The 19580-nt window shown below is 40.6% G+C and overlaps 2 protein-coding genes across 5 annotated transcripts in view; both read right to left on the minus strand.

Moving 5' to 3' along the window:
• Positions 1-3792, minus strand: part of ptp4a2b (protein tyrosine phosphatase 4A2b) — a 38797-nt gene extending 35005 nt beyond the window's left edge. The window contains exon 1 of the mRNA XM_060942813.1: positions 3677-3792. The gene's annotated coding sequence lies outside the window, so the exon portion shown is untranslated. The remainder of the gene's footprint in view (positions 1-3676) is intronic.
• Positions 3793-15826: 12034 nt separating this feature from the next.
• The window catches only part of col8a2 (collagen, type VIII, alpha 2), an 82422-nt gene continuing 78668 nt past the window's right edge, over positions 15827-19580 (minus strand). For all 4 annotated transcript variants that reach the window (XM_060942818.1, XM_060942815.1, XM_060942816.1 and 1 more), the window contains one exon: positions 15827-19476. In XM_060942818.1, coding sequence (XP_060798801.1) covers positions 17573-19476 — 1904 coding nt within the window. In that variant the 3' untranslated portion in view covers positions 15827-17572. The remainder of the gene's footprint in view (positions 19477-19580) is intronic.

A 19580-nucleotide genomic window follows, 5' to 3' on the forward strand; every position in this document is an offset into this window, starting at 1 on the left:
GCACGCAGAAGACTTGCTGCACTTGTGGGCAACAAGCATCGTCAGTGTTGACACTAGTGAAGTGTAATCACACTTTAGAACGTTCGGTTTTCTTCGCCATCGTCACAAAGAGCAGGGTGTGTGAGAGTGTGAGAGAGACAGCCAGCTGCCCCATGAACTGCCCCTCGCACACAGATTCCGAGAGAGAAAGATCTCTCTCTTCTGGATTGAAAATAGCAAAAATGCATCACAGATGAATGTTTTAAAAGAAACTGAGATGAGATAAAATTTGCAAGAAAAATTATGTAGCAATAATAAATAGGAAATCTATTTCTTAATTTATCAAGTCCCGAATGCAGAACCGATAAACTTATAAACACTACAGTCTTTAATAACTTAGCGCTAGGGCCCTTTGAACACCAAGTTTCAGTACCCATCCCTACTATCTAGTGTACTACTACTACTACTACTACTAAGTGTTGATTAACTTTCTACAACAGCAACTCTACCACTAATACCAGCAGTAATTCAAATTACAGGTTTATATGAATGGGCTCGCTCTAATACGTCATCATTTCTATTGTGACAAATACTACAGAAATGTGTCTGGCAACCACACCACATAATCTACGGTTAATGACAGGTTTAAAAATGTGCTGAAATTTTCAATCATGTGCTGAAATTTTCAATCATGGATGTGTCTTCAGGACTGCCGACTGACCTTTACGGTTTCTAGGTAACATCACAAGCTGAATTTTTTCATCTTATCAACACAGAGGAAGAAAGAGAGGAGCCTGATGAAGGACTAACTGTTTATAGCTGCTATAATGTAAGTGATAACAGCAAATTAATTGTGTTGCAATGTTCTACAACACTAAATGTAACTATAAACTGATCAAAATATATGATGTGCTGTTCATCAATTAACATGTGTGTACTATTATACAACGTATATTCTACACACTTGTACAATAAATGCATAAAAGTACAGGAAGGGAATTATAGGCTAAAAATCATACAATAAACTTCCAATACCACCACCCCACACGCACAAGCCACAAAAAACAATAAGTTTTTACTTCAGCCCACTCCTTTTTGGACATGTAAACTCAAAACTGCCTAGTGCGTCCTCGTTTGTATTTTTGTTTTGTTTTCTTTTGATTCTGATACATGTTATTTACCAGCTTAAGGTCGGTCCGTATCGTGAAATACTGTGACCGGGGTCTTGAAAGTACTGAACGAGGCCCTCTGGGCCGAGGTCACGGTATTTCACAATACAGACCGACCTTAAGCTGGTAAATAATATTTATTTTTTCTTTACCAAATTCTAACAGAAAACCGAGCCACCATTTTGAATCCTCATTCACCGCTGTAATACAAATGGCTTCCTTCTCGGTATACAAGTGCACTTCCATGGCAGGAAAAAAACTACATTTTGCCACCTATGTAGTCCCCTATTTATACAAATAGGAGTCATTCAGGATTTAGCCATGTTTTTGCTCACCGTTAGCAAATTACAGGTTTTTAGCTTTCTCCTGAAATGTTTTATTTTATTTTGTCTTCCTCAGGGTAGTAAAACTCACTTTCGCTGTGAACACTGTCATTATCGCTATCCATGATGTAAAATTAATGCTATTTTGAATCCTCATTCACAGCTGTAATGCAAATTGCTTCCTCCTCGGTAAACAAGTGCACTTCCATGCCAGGAAAAAACTACATTTTGCCACCTATGTAGTTCCCTGTTTATACAAAAGCGAGTCATTCAGGATTCAGCCATGTTTCTGCTCGGCGTTAGCAACAGTTTTTAGCTTTCTCCTAAAACGTTTTCTTTTATTTCTTCTTCTTCTTCTTCTTCTTCTTCAGGGTAGTAAAACTCGCTTTCGCTGTGAAGACTGTCATTATCACTATCCATGCTGTAAAATTAATGCTATTTTCCTGAGAAATGCTGGCAAAAAATTATAAAGATTTTTGATAATCTTATAAATAAATCTTATAAAAAAAAAGATAGGGGGGCGTCGTGGCTCAGGTGGCTAAGGCGCCATACCATAAATCCGGGGACCCGGGTTCGATTCTGACCCGAGGTCATTTCCCGATCCCTCCCCGTCTCTCTCTCCCACTCATTTCCTGTCCTGTCTCTACACTGTCCTATCCAATAAAGGTGAAAAAAAAAAAACCCAAAAAATATCTTTAAAAAAAAAAAAAGATAAACGACAAAAAATGCTACTAAGTTTTTTGTTGTTGTGAGCCAGAGGTCCCCATCGTAGGATATGGACCCACTCACCAGCCAATTACAGCGCAGGATTTGATGGAAACCGGACTGCGAAAAAAAAAACTATTATTTATGGCTTATTTTCTAATTTAGTGGCTTTTTACGTGTTCTTGTTGCAAATGCTGTTTTGCTTTTCTTATTTTTTGTTTATTTATTCGTTGTTTGTTTACATGTTCAAAAGAAATAAATAAAAGACAGTATACAGTACCTTAAAGTAGGTAAAAGAATCAAAACAATATTTAATCTCACTCAGTGTACTCAAATGTCATAAGGAAAAATACCATTTAAAATGTGGTATGAGGAAGTGTTCAGGAAGTTCACTACCTATTCAAAAGAGATGGGTGTCTTTACTGTTAACACGTTTATGATCTTTGGTCGATTTTAGTAAACCTTTTTGGCAAGGGTTTCATTAAAATAAAAAGAGTTTATCATGAGGAAAAGTAAAACAAAAAGGCCTAGTGCATGTCCAGGCATGTTTGTAGTTCACACTTTTCACAAGCCCATGTGCTGCGTGATGAAAAGGGATCAGAGCAAACTTAAGCTGCTCATCTCTCACACATTACTGACAAGCCGACAGACAGACAGAAACAGAGAGAGAGACAGAGAAAGCTATGCCGTTTGATTAACCAGTACTTCAAATCTGGTTACTAGGGCGTAAGCTCCTAGCAACACTGAAAAGTCAATATAAAAATGCTAACTGTTAGCTGAACTCACTCACTGCACACCAACCCCGAAATTATGACTAATCTATATTATATAGAGAGAAAAATAGAGACACTTATGTTTGAGAAGACACTGTTGATAAACCACAACTAGCCAAGACTGAAGACTAGTTAATGTTCCTGCGTTACTAGCCGGCTGAATTGGTCAACGTCAACGGCGCTAACGTGTTAATTCCGCTGAGCTGTCCATACATGTCTCATCATGATGTGACCAAAAACAAAGCCAACAATTACAACAATGTTCGAGTTTGATGTTTAAAATGACACTCGATACGCCACAAGTCTTGTGTAGCTTGTAGTATTGCTAACTACACAACTGGTAGAGCGCGTGGCTAACCAGCGACTAAACCAACCAGGCTGAACTAATACAGAAATACACACACTAGTCATTTTTTTGTACACTCTGGAAAAAGAAAACCCCTGGAATCTATCATATCATAATTTTTTCCACAGAAACGCTAACCAGATAGATTATATGTGCTTCTGAAATGTCTCGTGCTCGCAAATGGCTGCCACATTTCCCCGTTAGCCTGCTATGATATTGAAGCTAACTTGGGTGGCCGGCTAATCCGACTGAATGCTAGCTAGCTAACTACAAGGATCCTGAGACGCTGCTGCTTGCTGTGAGGGAAAATACTTTTTATTTGCTACAACGTTCTCAAACAAAGTGAGAAAAAGAGTGTCACTTATATGTATAACTACTTACAACAAACAGGCTGAACATTGAAATCCCGTGACAATCGCTGAAAAGGCGGACAGGAGCGAGTTTTTAGCGCTCAGAGAGTCTTCTTCCTCTTCACACACAAACAAGTGAGTTCTCTCGATTCAGTAGTATCGGGGGCGAGGCCATTCAGGCTTGGAGTCGAATGTCAAAAGAGTCGACTCTCCAAAAGAGTCGACTCTCCCAAAATCATTGATTCGGCACTTCAGAAAAACAAAAGATAAATGTCAGATTTACTCCGAAGCTGGCGTCGGAAACTCTAGAATAGCTGCAGATAACCTGTGTAGCTTTTTGACTTAATTGTATTGCTAAATAAGCTGGTAATTAAATGTGCAAACCTAGCACTCTGAACTGAGCCAGGACCTGCTGTCATACGTCACATCAGCCAAAATGGCTAATTAAGCACTTAATTGTTATAGCAGGGTGTATTTCATAATCATAAGATCTTTCTAGATCGAGAAAATTATCATGTCGGATCAACTCTGGAATCAGAATCGGAGTCGATTCCGGATTTGAACAACCAGAGAGCTAACCGGGGACGTGGTGACGTCATATTTACGTCAAAACGTCCTTTGACAGTTTTTTCCAGGTGCGTGACGGTGAGAGTGAGTCGGTCATAAGATTGATCGAGAAACGAGTTGTTCTTCAGAACCGCGTGTTCGGTTCGGTTCGGTTCGGTTGCGTGAGCCCCTAATAAACCTTGTGTCGTGTACAGCCGATTGGACACGTGTTACACAAATCATTTCAGAGAGAGAGAGAGGAAAAAAACATAGGCTACTTGTACGAAGGCCAAGATGTGCCTCAGGCTTGAATGAGTCATCAGTCAGGTGACTGGAAAGAATGAGTCTACGTATGACGTAGAGTGAAAGATGAAAAAAAAATTTTAAGAATTATTGGCCAAAGGCAAAGTGAATATCTGTGAATAATAATAATAATAATAATAATAATAATAATAATAATAACCGAGATTGGACAATTAAGCACTTAAGGCAGATAACTGTTTTAGTATAAATACACAGGTGATTATTTAAAAATCTTATTAAAAAATAATTTATTTCAAACTGCAAAATTTTAAACATGTTTTACCATGGGATTATGGCAAGTGTTCTTCAAGATTCATTTATTGCCATTCCTTATGCACTAGAGTACACAAAAGAGTGAAATAACGTCCCCCTAACTTGGTCAATACCACACATAAGTCACAAGTAATCTAAGCTTAAAAGAAGTTAGACACAATAAATAACAATTAAAAACACAAGGACAAATAGGGTTAAAATGACAAAATGTAATGGGCAAATCCAGCGCCGTGCCAGAATAAAGTGCAGGTGTAATCAGTCCATAATAATAAATAGAACATGTACAGTATGTTTTGGGCGGCACGGTGGTGTAGTGGTTAGCGCTGTCACCTCACAGCAAGAAGGTCCGGGTTCGAGCCCCGTGGCCGGCGAGGGCCTTTCTGTGCAGAGTTTGCATGTTCTCCCCGTGTCCGCGTGGGTTTCCTCCGGGTGCTCCGGTTTCCCCCACAGTCCAAAGACATGCAGGTTAGGTTAACTGGTGACTCTAAATTAACCGTAGGTGTGAATGTGAGTGTGAATGGTTGTCTGTGTCTATGTGTCAGCCCTGTGATGACCTGGCGACTTGTCCAGGGTGTACCCCGCCTTTTGCCTGTAGTCAGCTGGGATAGGCTCCAGCTTGCCTGCGACCCTGTAGGACAGGATAAAGCGGCTAGAGATAATGAGATGAGATGAGACAGTATGCTTTCAAAGTGGCAATGGAAGGGGGCATAAACCATTCACTATTGTCAATGCTTGTGGGAAAAAACTGTTGAGCATCCTACTGGTTCTAGAGGGGAGGCCCTTATACCTTTTCCCAGATGGCAAAAGAGTAAAGAGGTGATGGGAAGGGTGATGGAGGTCTCTGATGATACTGGTGGCCCTCCGGGCACACCGCAGCTTGTAGGTCTCTAGCAAAGAGGGAAGAGGGGCATTGATGATTTTACTTGCCGTCTTCACAATCCTGCTCAACTGTTTTTTTTCCCTGAGCCTTACAGCTGCCAAACCATGAAATAAGGCCGTATGACAGGACAGATTCTTTTTTATGCTGTTGTGTGTCGGGGCGGTTTAACAGGTTTAACAAACTGATAAGGAAAGCAGGTTCCATCATTGGTTCATGCCCAAGTCCTGTAGAGGAAATCCTAGAACAGAGGGTGATGAGGAGTGTGATGTCAAGGGATGACTACCCCTTGTACAGCATGTTCACTAGTGGTAGGAGCCAAAGACTCCTTTTACCGAGATGCTCTACAGAGAGATTCAGAGAGATTTAGGAGGTCCTTTGTTCCTACAGCAATCAGACTTTTTAACAAGAGCTGTTGACTATCATTGCTGTTGTGATTGCTGTGATTATTGTGCAGGGGCGTCAGAAGCATTTTTAATGTGTGTGGGGGGGGGACACACTGGCAGGGGGGTCTGGGGGTCCTCCCCGAAAATTTTTAATTAATTAGATGCCATTTCCTGCATTCTGTTGTATTTTAACAGGTTGTTAAACACCTAATTTTACCTACAAAAGTCACTTAATTCAATGACTATTTTAGAGACTCAACAATAAGTCCTCATTCAACTAGTCCATATATTCATCAGCCTGTTTTTAAACCCACTGCTATGCCTAAGATAATGAGATGAATATGACACAATTTATCACCAACAATGACTTTATGGGTGCATTTTACTTTTTATTTTGTGTTTCCTTTTTTTATTTAGTTTTAGATGTAACACAACATGCCACTGTGCCAAGCAATAGTGACACTCAACTGTATGTTTAAAAATAAGAATATTCATAATTTTACACAATGAACAGGCATGACATGGCATCATGCAAACTTCATAACACACAATCACACTGTGCCAAGCAACGGTGACACATTAAAAAAACACACACAATGAACAGGTGCAACTTTGTTAACCACCAACAGTGACTTTAGTGGGTGCATTTTACTTTTTTCCGATTTAGTGATACTCATAACAAAAATGACATGGCATCATGCAGTCTTCATAACACAATCACACTGTGTTAAGCAATGACACAAGAAAGAACTTCACACAATGAACAAGTGCAGTTTTGTCAACCTACATGCAATGGTGGTACTACAGTAACATTTACAGATTAGTATAACAAATAGATTTATAGATATAACTCCTTCTTACATTGGTGCCATCACAATTTCTACCACTTCATAACTTTTATCCCCCTTTCCTTCACAATCCACCTGGAATAACATCCATCTCTCTCCATTGCTTTGCTTTCTACTATTCCTTCCCCATACACTGATTTCCCATGTTACTTTCCAGAAAACTGGCAAAGACCAGACAAAACAAGTTCTTCAAATCGCAACAGGGAATCAGTAAATATCATCAGAGCAGACTTGACCTCATTCTTGGCATTACAGTAAGGCAGGCCTACTGGGTTTGAATTAAATGATAGCTAACATTAAGCTAGCTGATACATCTCCTAACATTGACTAGCCAGCTAACTGCACTAACATTTCCATTGGGACAAAAAAAAACCAAAACCTGTCCTGTGGGGAAATTTTGACTTACTTTCCGCTTCTTTGTAAAGAATTTCCTTATGTCCCTTGTGTCTGGGGAGGGAGCAAATATTGCAAACAATTCATCATCAACCATTGATATTTTTAGTGGTATGTGTATTCTCTTATCGATCAAGTGGAATGGATTCTTTCACGAAGCAATAGAAACGGTGCTGGGTGAACTAATATTTGATGTTAAATGTGGGAGGGTCCAAATGAAGAATTATGAAAAATTCAATGGTGGCGACGCCCATGTTATTGTGTCCTTTCAGCGTCTGTTCTGGTGCATACTTATTTATTTGTTGTAGTGTATGTTGTACTGTGCCCTGTCTTAAGTGTCAACTGTCCTACTGATGTATGTTGTGTGTGGTTGCTAGGTAGCAAAAGAATTTCCCCCTTGGGGATTAATAAAGTGCAATTCAATTCAATTAAATTCAATTAAATTCAATTCAAAAGCGGCGTGCAAATGTAATAAAGGTGTGGCGGAGACTTCTATCACTTATCTACGCTGAGTCACATAAAATACTTTGTTTTGAAGTCGATAAAATAAATCACAATTCCACCTGACCTTTGAATAGTTTTAGACCAAACTTGGGAGCATCTTTAGTGCTTTTAGGAACAGCATTTTCTTTCAGAATTTCCTCGCTTCTGGCTCTCCCCTTTTAATTATGCTGTCATAGTTAGTTTTGCCAGAGTCCGTGCTTGCACTCATTTATACTGTTTCTGCTTATTCAGGTGACATTGGGCATACCCAACAACCTGTGTTCTCTCTCTCTCTCCCCCCCCTCCCGTCTGTCCCTCTGAGTTACATGTCAATCCTGAGATCGAAATGCTGACCTCTTCTGCTTCTCAGACCTGCCTGATCCATCCCGATGCCCTATGTCTGGTTGGAGTCTCATCGCATCGCTCCTGTGGAGGACGGCCCCATATGGACAGTCAAAAGTCACACTTGGAAGACGCTCTGGACAATTACAGTCATGCTTTTATGGCTGAGGACTACAGTTGACTTGCTAACTTTAGGACGGCAGTTGTCATGAACAGTTTTGCACTCAAGTTTCCATCAATGAAGAGTTATAACATCAACGAAACTGACTTCATGTTAAAACTGTTAATGTTATAGTAATGTTGTCTGTTGTTGCCCAAATGAGGATGGGTTCCCTTTTGGGTCTGGTTCCTCTCGAGGTTTCTTCCTCATGTCGTCTGAGGGAGTTTTTCCTTGCCACTGTTGCCACAGGCTTACTCATTGGGGATAGATTAGGGATAAAATTAATTCATGTTTAAAGTCATTCAAATTCTGTAAAGCTGCTTTGTGACAATGTCTATTGTTAAAAGTGCGATCGAAATAAATTTGACTTGACTTACGGTGACAAAGCGATTGGCCGCCATTTTGCTGAGTCACTCGAGGCAATTATCGAGAAATGGTTTGAATTTCTCAACCAATCAGCACGCGTGATTTTCTATAATCACTTGTGTATTTATGCTCATACAGTTTACTAAAGATAGGGTTTCAAGTGCAGGGTGCATGTTAATGAATCTATAGCAATCAAGGGCGGCACGGTGGTGTAGTGGTTAGCACAGTCATCTCACAGCAAGAAGGTTCCGGGTTCAAACCCAGCGGCTGGTGAGGGCCTTTCTGTGTGGAGTTTGCATGTTCTCCCAGTGTCTGCGTGGGTTTCCTCCGGGTGCTCCGGTTTCCCCCACAATCCAAAGACATGCAGTTAGGTTGATGTGGGGCGGCCTTGGTCTGAGGTGCCCTTGAGCAAGGTACCTAACCCCTAACTGCTCCCTGGGCGCTGTAGTATGGCTGCCCACTCGCTCTGAGTGCATGTGTTCACTGCTTCAGATGGGTTAAATGCAGAGGATGAATTTCACTGTGCTTGAAGTGTGCATGTGACAAATAAAGGTTTCTTCTTCTAAAGTCCTTCCCACACCATTCACGGTGCATTTGGTGGCGCCGAGCTCCATTTCGTAGCCCTCGACCTCTCGCTTATATTACATAGCTAGGGTTACAGTGGGGGGCTAGTCCTCTGGTAACCACGAGAGTTTGACTCCCCACTTGCATCTGTATTGCAGCGTGCCTTGCCAGATGGCAGTAGGCACCATTTTTATGATGGTCTTTGGTATGACCCGACCGTGAGTAGAACTCGCGATCTTCTGATTGAGAAGCGGACACACTAACCACTAGACCACTTGCCTAGCAGAGAGAATAAGCATTCAACATATCAACTATTTTTCAATTAAACATATTTCCCATGCAGCTATTCACATGAAATGTTAAGTAGATATTGGTATTAATGCAATAAAACTGCACAGAAAAAGTAAATTGTATTATTCCAATCCATAAAAAAGTTATGTGCAATAAAGTGGAAAAAGTATTGAACATAGTAAGAAACCCAGTTGATTGGGCACTGTCGCCTCACAGCAAGAAGGTTCTGGGTTCGAACCTCATGCCTGTGTGGGTTTCCTCCTGATGCTCTGGTTTCCCCCACAGTTTAAAGACATGCAGATTAAGTACATTGTGTGTATATATATAAGTTATCCTACCTGCGTTAATCAGAATCAGCTGGGTTCATGCATGTTGGTAAGTTAGTACTTCCTCACTTTGAAAATGAGGAACCTATCTCTGAATGTAAGTAAACAAATCATTTGTCTCCAAGCTGTGACGCAAGAAACATCTCATGACGGGTAGAGACAAAGAGCTCTCCCAAGGCCTTCACAACAAGATTATTGAGCAGCAACACGATTGCACTGGTTACTGATGGATTTCCAACTCCTAAATGTTCATGTAATCACCATCATGACCTTTATCTGCAAGTGGAAGAAACATCACTCAATCATCAACCGGCCATGTACAGGAGCTCAAGATATCGGACTGGGCAGTCAGAACATTCATCAGAAGAGTAGCCCAAGAGCTAAGGGCCACTCGAAAATAAGTCTAGAAAGAGCTGGAAGCAGTGAGTGCAGTTGTCACAGAGAAAACAACAGACAATGCACTTCATTGCCACTGTCTCCATTCTCAATCATACCAGAAGACACCATTACTGAAGAAAAAGCATGTTGAAGCTTGTTTGACGTTTGGTACAGAAAATGTGAAGAAGCCCGTAGGTTACTGGGAAAATGTAGTGTGTTCAGATGAGACAACAATAACAACAACAAAAAAATCTAACTTTTCAAAGTGCTATATTTGGCTCTGCATTTTATTTTATGACCCTAAAATATCATCTCATCTCATTCATCTCATTATCTCTAGCCGCTTTATCCTTCTCCAGGGTCGCAGGCAAGCTGGAGCCTATCCCAGCTGACTACGGGTGAAAGGCGGGGTACATCCTGGACAAGTCGCCAGGTCATCACAGGGCTGACACATAGACACAGACAACCATTCACACTCACATTCACACCTACGGTCAATTTAGAGTCACCAGTTAACCTAACCTGCATGTCTTTGGACTGTGGGGGAAACCGGAGCACCCGGAGGAAACCCACGCGGACACGGGGAGAACATGCAAACTCCACACAGAAAGGCCCTCGCCGGCCACGGGGCTCGAACCCGGACCTTCTTGCTGTGAGGCGGCAGTGCTAACCACTACACCACCGTGACGCCCCCCTAAAATATCATGCCTACAGTAAATTTTAGAGGTGGTATAGGGTTGTTTCTTTTCTCATAGTACCAGCTGAATCCAAATTATCAAAGGGAAATGAATGGTGTCATGTACTGGAAAATTCTTGAGAATAATCTGTTGCCATCCATTAGTTTGAGGATGAGATGTGGGTGAACTTTGCAGGAGGACAAAACATCCAAAACATACTGCAAAGAAAACTCTCAGTTGGCTCCATACGAAGAAAATAAATAAAAGTGCTGGAATGGTCCAGTCAATCAACACACTTAAACCCAATAGAAAAGTTGTAGAATTAACTGAATATCAAAATACACAATTCAAATGATCCATTGCTGAAGATTTTTTGCATAGAATAATAAGCCAAAACTTCACCTGAACACTGTTTATTATGTTTCTGGTGTGTGTGTGTGTGTGTGTGTGTGTGTGTGTGTGTGTGTGTGTGTGTTGCCAAAAGTTTGTGGCCACCTGATCATCACACCCATATGTCGTTCTTTTCCAAACTGTTGCCACAAAGTTGAAAGCACACAATTGTATAGAATGTCTTTGTATGCTACAGCATTACAATTTCCCTTCATTGGAACTAAGGCGTCCAAACCTATTCCATCATGACAATGCCCCTGTGCACAAAGCCAGGTCCATGAAGACATGATTTGCCAAGGCTGGAGTGGAAGAACTTGAGTAGGCTGCACAGAGACTTGATCTTGACCCCACTGAACACTTTTGTGATGAGTTGGAATGCTGATTGCGCCTCAGGCCCCCTCATCCGAAATTAGTGCCTGACCTCACAAATGTTCTTGTGGCTGAATGGTCGAATCCCCACAGCCACACTTTGAAATCTAATGGAACCTTTCCCAGAAGACTGGAGGTTATTATAATGGCAAAGGGGCACTAAATCTGTAATGGGATGTTCAGCAAGCACAAATGAGTGGAATGGTCAATGCTAACTACAAGGCAATGCTTTGAGATTGTTAAATAATAATAATCCATCCACCCATGATCTGTAACTGCTTATCCTGTGCAGGACTGCTGGCAAGTTGGAGCCTATCCCAGCTGACTATGTGCAAGAGGCAGGGTACACCCTGGACAAGTCGCCAGGTCATCGCAGGGCTGACACTAATAATAATAATAATAATATATGCATATGTACATCTATCCATCCATCATCTCATCTCATCTCATCTCATCTCATCATCTCTAGCCGCTTTATCCTGTTCTACAGGGTCGCAGGCAAGCTGGAGCCTATCCCAGCTGACTACGGGCGAAAGGTGGGGTACACCCTGGACAAGTCGCCAGGTCATCACAGGGCTGACACATAGACACAGACAACCATTCACACTCACATTCACACCTACGGTCAATTTAGAGTCACCAGTTAACCTAACCTGCATGTCTTTGGACTGTGGGGGAAACCGGAGCACCCGGAGGAAACCCACGCAGACACGGGACCATCCATCATCTGTAGCCGCTTATCCTGTTCTACAGGGTCGTAGGCAAGCTGGAGCCGATCCCAGCTGACTATGGGCGAGAGGCGGGGTACACCCTGGACAAGTTGCCAGGTCATCACAGGGCTGACACAAATAATAATAATAATAATAACAACAACAAATGCGTACATACATACATGCAAATAATTATTTGCATGTTTATTTATGTGGGTGCTTCAGAAGGGATTTTTGTCAATTCATGCTTAAATATACCTTCATTAAGTTCATGTGCAAATGGGACAAACAATTTATATTTATCATGCCCATAACAACAAATATCCCTTACAAACTGAAGCAAGGATTTTCATTATTTTAAAATACAAAATAAAATCAGTTGTGAAAAGAGGAAAAAGGACTCAGTGTCACACAAGAAATTGAAACAAAACAGGCATTAAGAAGCAGGTATGACAATTAATATTCTGTGTATACTGAATTGCCACTCATTGCTCATTTACTTTTATTTAAAGAACACCAGACTGGCACATTGACAGAAATCAAGGTTTCTGATCTGTACCCTACACAGTGTCCTTTCACATTTTTTTCACTGGCGCGTGACATTCTGAGGACACACCTACAGCTGACACTCTGAAAGTAAGACTCATCTATTGGTCATCATAGCACTGACTCATCCTTTAAAATGCCTGTCTGTGACAGTGCCTATGAAATGGCACATGAGTCATGATTTGATTCTGTGCTGACTCATTTCTTTTTCAAGCAAGAAGTCAAGGAGAAGGCTTGACTGATTTTCACAACAGTAAATAGCTGTGTAGAGTGTTGAGCTGTGTCGAATTTCTCAGTGTTAGTGTTCCCACTCTCGACTTTGTCATGTTTGGCATCCTGGAGAAGAGCATTTCCAGACTCGTAAGCCTACCAGATGTTCTGACAAATTGTCCTATTTATTAGTCCTAATGTGTTTGGGTGTGCACTCTTCACTTTTGCATGCCCATAAATTCATACATCTTCATACTGTATATCCTAATATTGGAGGCTCTTTATGATCATCCATCCATTATCTGGAGCCGCTTATCCTGTCCTACAGGGTCGCAGGCAAGCTGGAGCCTATCCCAGCTGACTATGGGTGAGAGGCGGGGTACACCCTGGACAAGTCACCAAATCATCGTAGGGCTGACACATAGACACAGACAACCATTCACACTCACATTCACACCTACGCTCAATTTAGAGTCACCAGTTAACCTAACCTGCATGTCTTTGGACTGTGGGGGAAACCGGAGCACCCGGAGGAAACCCACGCAGACACTGGGAGAACATGCAAACTCCACACAGAAAGGCCCTCGTCGGCCGCTGGGCTGAACCCAGGACCTTCTTGCTGTGAGGTGACAGCGCTAACCACTACACCACCGTGCCGCCCCTCTTTATGATCATAAGATACCAAAATATGCTACATGTAGTTGTATTTCTCTGCTGGAAATATGAAGGTCACAGTACTAAAGTATACAAAATAGCACAAAATGGTTGCTAAATTGTGACATTACTCCTAAGGGAAAGTTGCTTATGCATTCTCAAAAAAAAAAAAAGCTGCCATTTCTTTTCAGGTGAAAGTCTTTAATGCATGCACAAAAAGTCAATAGAATCACCAAATGATGCTAACTGACTAATTTGCACGTTCATTGATTGATATGAACATTTGTATCTCAAAAATGTTACGTGAAAAAGGAATAGAATCGAATAGATTTTATTAGAATAGAAAATAATAGATTATAACATATGGCTCATCAAAAGAAGTTGCCTTTGGTCATGGCACCACAAAATAACTGTTCGCCTGTTTACGTCATGTTAAATAATTTCTATCAAGAATGCAGACAAAAGGAAGCAGTAGTAAACATTTGGGAAAGAGACATCAAAGAAGTCAGTTACAGATAAAATAATTAGCTTTTTATTACTTGTAAATACAGTCAAGGAGAGAGTTTCAAGAAAAGAACAAAACAATAGTGTGCAGGTGGGATGACAATAATGTTGACCAGGAATTGGTTGTTGGGAACATGGGTTAAAAAAATACAAAAAAATACCATCAAGATTTGTACAGGAGAATCTTTATTGATGTCGCATCAATACTATCAAGTATTGCAGATGTATAAACTGACAAAACCTTCAATCAAAGGAGTGCATTTAATGGCTAACGTCTATTGCACAGCATAAATGCAATAGCCGTGTATACAACACAAAACCCTATAGTCTGATACATAGTACATTGGAAAAAAAAGGAAAAGAAATAATGGTGAAAACTATTCCTTAAGCAACAAGAGTATGCTAACTACAATGTAATGCATTAATGTTGTTAAATAGGTTAATAATTATAATAATAATTAATACATACATACATACAAATAATTATTTGCATGTTTATTTATGTGGGTGCTTCAGAAGGCATTCTTGTCGATTTATCACATATGCTTAAATATACCTTCATTAAGTTCATGTGCAAATGGGACAAACTGTTTTTATTTATCATGTCCATAACAACAAATATTCCTTACAAACCGAAGCGAGGATTTTCACTGTTTTAAAATAAAAAATAAAATCAGTTGTGAAAAGCGATGAAAGGACTCAGTGTCACTCAAAAAACTGAAACAAAACAGACATTAAGAAGCAGGTATGACAATATTGAAAACCAAAACTTTACACACATGTTTTAAAAAATGAAAATTATGTGAAAATAGTTGAGAAAAAAATTTTTTTCAATGTAATTGTTCATTTGCCACAAGAAAAGCATCATACTTATCTTATGGGAGTAAGTGTCTGAAAGACAGACATAAGCTGCTGAGAAAATGCTGACTGACCACACTGGTATATTTAGCAGAATATGTAGTCACCCTAAGAAATCATAATGATTTTAATAATATTCTTTCTTCTCCTTTTTTTTAAATTTGTGCTTATTTTTTAATATTATTTCTTTTAGTCATTTCTATATATTTATCTCACTTACTTATTATTGCTCTGCTCTGATTCAATCTTGACATCCTAGGACTGAAGTATGAGAAACAAACTTTGCTTCGATATAGTACGGTTCTGCTTTATCAGGAACTCTGCTGTATCTGTTTATGTGAAAAAAGGGATGTGACTCATGTATAAACTTGTTTTTTACATACAATGCTTTTAACCAGCAATGGCAAGTTGTGAAGTTTAAATTCTGCCTTCCTGAAAATGTTGCTTGTTTATTTGGTTGGATGTTCTGATGAATTTTTTTTTTTAAACCATGAGACACGGTTGTTGTCCTCCACTTTAGCTGTTTCTCTTTCATCCTAAGTTGATCTCAAATTCAGCACAGTAAAATTGAAAATAGTGATTTTAATTCAAAATATAAATGTACTTTTGCAGTATCATTTATATCAATAACTATCTTTGTACCACAGTTGAAGCACTGTGAAAGTCTTTCATTATCATTATCAGTATTTCATTAACCTTTGCTGGTTTGTATGTGTATAATAATAATAATAATAATAATAATAATAATAATAATAATAATAATAATAATAATAATATGATTCTTGCATTATCTGTACCATCAAAGCCATGCAATCTGATTGCTTAATAAAACATTCTTGATATTTTATTTTTATATCTTTTAATGTTTTACTATATTACTGATCTTAGTAACTAAATAATAGTCCCAATTCTATGAGAACAGCCCAAATATAGGCTGGAGCATACTGACAACTTATTGGAAAATTTAGATGCTGATATTGCCCGAACTCTTTTGTAAAGCCTATTGTATTATCTTTTTCTTTTCACAGTAGTCTGGATAATTTTCCCGCCTGCATAATTCACACTGAACCAGTCAATGCAATAGTATGACATACAGTTTATTCACATATTACATTTAATTTGGTAAATGTGAAAAATGTCATGGCATGACTTAGAAATAAAATGTAATACTCTGACCCAAAGAATACTAAAGACAGGCTAGGTGTCTAAACAGCATCTGTGTCTGTTGCAAAAAGATAATCCACTTAATAACACTCAGTAAACCTCTACGCCTGGTTCCTTGTGTACTAGCACATAAGAATGACTTTATATTTTAATATATTTTAATACATAAACCCAGTGCATTCATTAAATCTGTTCATTTAATATCTGTCTACAAACTTTATGAACTGATTTAAATGTAGTACATTTGTGTGAATTGTTATGATAGTTGAGAAGTTAGAAATAATTTGAAAATGTATCACCTATGGATTATTAAACATACCAAGCACTTAGCTACTTAACAGTGAAGATGATTAGTGTTTAGAAAATACAGAATTGATAAATTGATTAATTGCCCATATCATGTTATGTCTTTACCACGGACTGTCTTTAATATCAGAATATCAACAAAGTTAGAGCAAAGACCGATTTACACATGTTATACAAGAAAACATACGTTAAGGGGCAAACAGTTAAGTCCGTTATTTGCTGAAATGTTTTCATAAAATATATGCTAGCATTATAGGGAGAGTTAATACTCATGACATCATTTGTATTCTTACACATCAGAAGCTCAGTTTGAATTCAAAGTAAACATTTTGAATAATCAAGTAAAGCCTTCTACTTCAAGGATAAGAACAATAAACTCCACATAGATACCACCAAATCACAAAAAGTAGCAATGAATTATATCCTTTGTGACTGCAGGCTGATTAATCTAAACATAGTATTTTTTAATTTAGTCACTTAAAATTACCAGGCTAGTACAGATAAAATGATGTTTCTTTATTTTTACAAGTAATTTGTGAAATATGGCACTGAGTTAGAAGCCTGTTATGGGACAAAAAAAGAGAAACAATGAGTTCAAAATAAATGTGACTGCAGTCAGGGGAACACACTACCCAGAGTCAAAGAGATGGAGTTCAATTAGTCATTTTGGCAGAGTGCGCAGTCACATGGGTAAAACTGTTACTTACACGTCGTCTGATTCCAATAAACAATAACGTCAAGTACATGAATAAAACAATAACAGCAACAACATTATAATAACATATTATACGCAAAAGATACCAAACACACTTAAAGTAAAACCATAATCAAATCAGACCTTTTAAAGCGCTAAAACAGATACAGCATAAAGTTTCCATGTCCTAATTTTATCTTTTTTTTGTTGTTGTTCAGTCTTTCCTGTTTTTGTTGTTACAGGTGTTGCTTGTAACACCTTACAGGTCCTGCAGACCACTAGATAATAAATGATGTATACGATGACCTGTTATGTAGGGCAGAGTAGGAAGCCTGAGAAGGATGAATGAATGTACTCAGTGGAGTAGAGCCCATTTGCTTGGTCAGATGGCATCTGCACCCAAACCTGGTCATTTTCTTTTAGCTCCAGCACTGCACTACCTGATGCCTGGTCCATATAGCCCTTCTTGTATTCATCATATGTGTATGTGGCAGGCACATTGTTTCTGTATAGTGCCACCCACAGGCTGGTTCCCTTTACATGAACATGATAAGAAAAGTAGTACACTCCAGGCATTGGGCTGGTGAAAATGCCAGTGGTGGGGTTATAAGCATTCTGCCCATTGTAGAGAGTCCTGTCAAATTTGATAGGCATACCAGATGGTGGAAAGGGTGTTGTTAGAATAGCAGTGAAAGCAGGAGCTGCAGTAGCAGAGAGTTCAAGCCTAAATTGTGGTTTTCCATTTTGACCTGGTATTGTTTCTCCACCAACATCAGGCCCTGACACTGCTACTTTGGTATCTCCATTAGAAGGACCAGGTGGGCCAGGTGGGCCGGGTGGACCTGGAAGACCACGGGGACCATTTATTCCAGTAGGGCCTGGTTTTCCTGGTGGTCCCTGTGGACCTGGTTTTCCCTGATCCCCATTCTTTCCATTTCCTGGGGCGCCTGGTGGGCCTTGCTCTCCTTTCAATCCTGGAATACCTTGTGGTCCCATATGACCTGTGGGCCCTGGTAACCCAGGAATTCCTGCTATACCACGTGGCCCTGGAGGCCCTAGAAGGCCATTTTCTCCTTTGGAACCTTGAGGCCCAGTCAATCCAGGATTACCAGGCAAACCAATGTGACCAGCATCACCTTTTGGACCTGGTTTTCCAATGGCTCCGCTTGGCCCAGGAAGCCCTTTATCCCCTGGGAGGCCAGGCTTACCTGCCAACCCACTGGGACCCTGATCCCCTCTGAGTCCAGGCAAGCCAGGAGGCCCTTGGGGACCACTCTCTCCCTTCAGGCCAGGCAAGCCATGTTTTCCTGGAAGACCCATTGGACCTGGTAAACCTGAAGGTCCTGGCTGCCCAGATGACCCTGTATTCCCTGGTAGACCTCCTGTGCCAGGTTCCCCTTTATCACCTGGAGCTCCTGGTAATCCGGCAGGGCCTCTGTCTCCTTTCTGTCCTGCAAGACCAGGTTTACCATAGCCAGGGCTCCCAGGAATCCCATTAACACCCCTTTGACCTGGTTCACCTTTTTGCCCAATTTGACCTGGTCTACCAGGCACACCATCCATGCCAGGTTTTCCTACTCCAGTTGATCCAGGTGGCCCTTGTGGTCCTGAAGGACCAGGTTTCCCTGGAGGACCTTGGTCCCCTGGAAGCCCCTGGTTTCCTTTTTGTCCAGAAGGTCCAGGTGACCCATTCAGTCCAGGCTTGCCCACACCTGGATTACCAGGAAGTCCAGGAGGTCCTTGAAGGCCAAAAGGTCCCCTGAGACCTGGTGGACCTGGATTGCCTTTGCCATTTTCCCCCTTGACTCCTTTCTCACCAGGCAAACCACGACTACCTTTTGGTCCTGGTTCACCCCTAGATCCTGGTGGGCCCCGAACTCCTGGGAGCCCAGGTTTGCCATTTAATGAGAGCCCTGCAGGACCAGGTGATCCTGGTTGCCCTGGTAATCCACGTGGCCCAGGCTCACCTTGAAATCCCTTGTCACCATCGTTTCCTGGTGGCCCTTTGGGCCCAACCTTTCCTGGCAGACCAGGTAGTCCTGGTTTTCCAATTCCTGGCAACCCTGCTGGGCCCTGGGGTCCTGGCTGACCATTGAGACCTGGTTTCCCTATTCCAGGTTTCCCAGGTAATCCTGAAGGCCCAGGTGGTCCCCTGGGTCCTGGCTTCCCTTGTGGTCCAGGCTCCCCTTTCACTTCCATTGCAGGTGGATACTCTGTGAAAGAAAATGAAAATTAAAGGACATTTTTGCAGAAATTGATAAACACATACACCATTTAATTCCCAGAAGTATTAGTAACATGACGGAAAACCAGAACA

This window comes from Neoarius graeffei, chromosome 16 (genome assembly GCF_027579695.1).
Source record: "Neoarius graeffei isolate fNeoGra1 chromosome 16, fNeoGra1.pri, whole genome shotgun sequence".
NCBI classification, from domain to species: domain Eukaryota; kingdom Metazoa; phylum Chordata; class Actinopteri; order Siluriformes; family Ariidae; genus Neoarius; species Neoarius graeffei.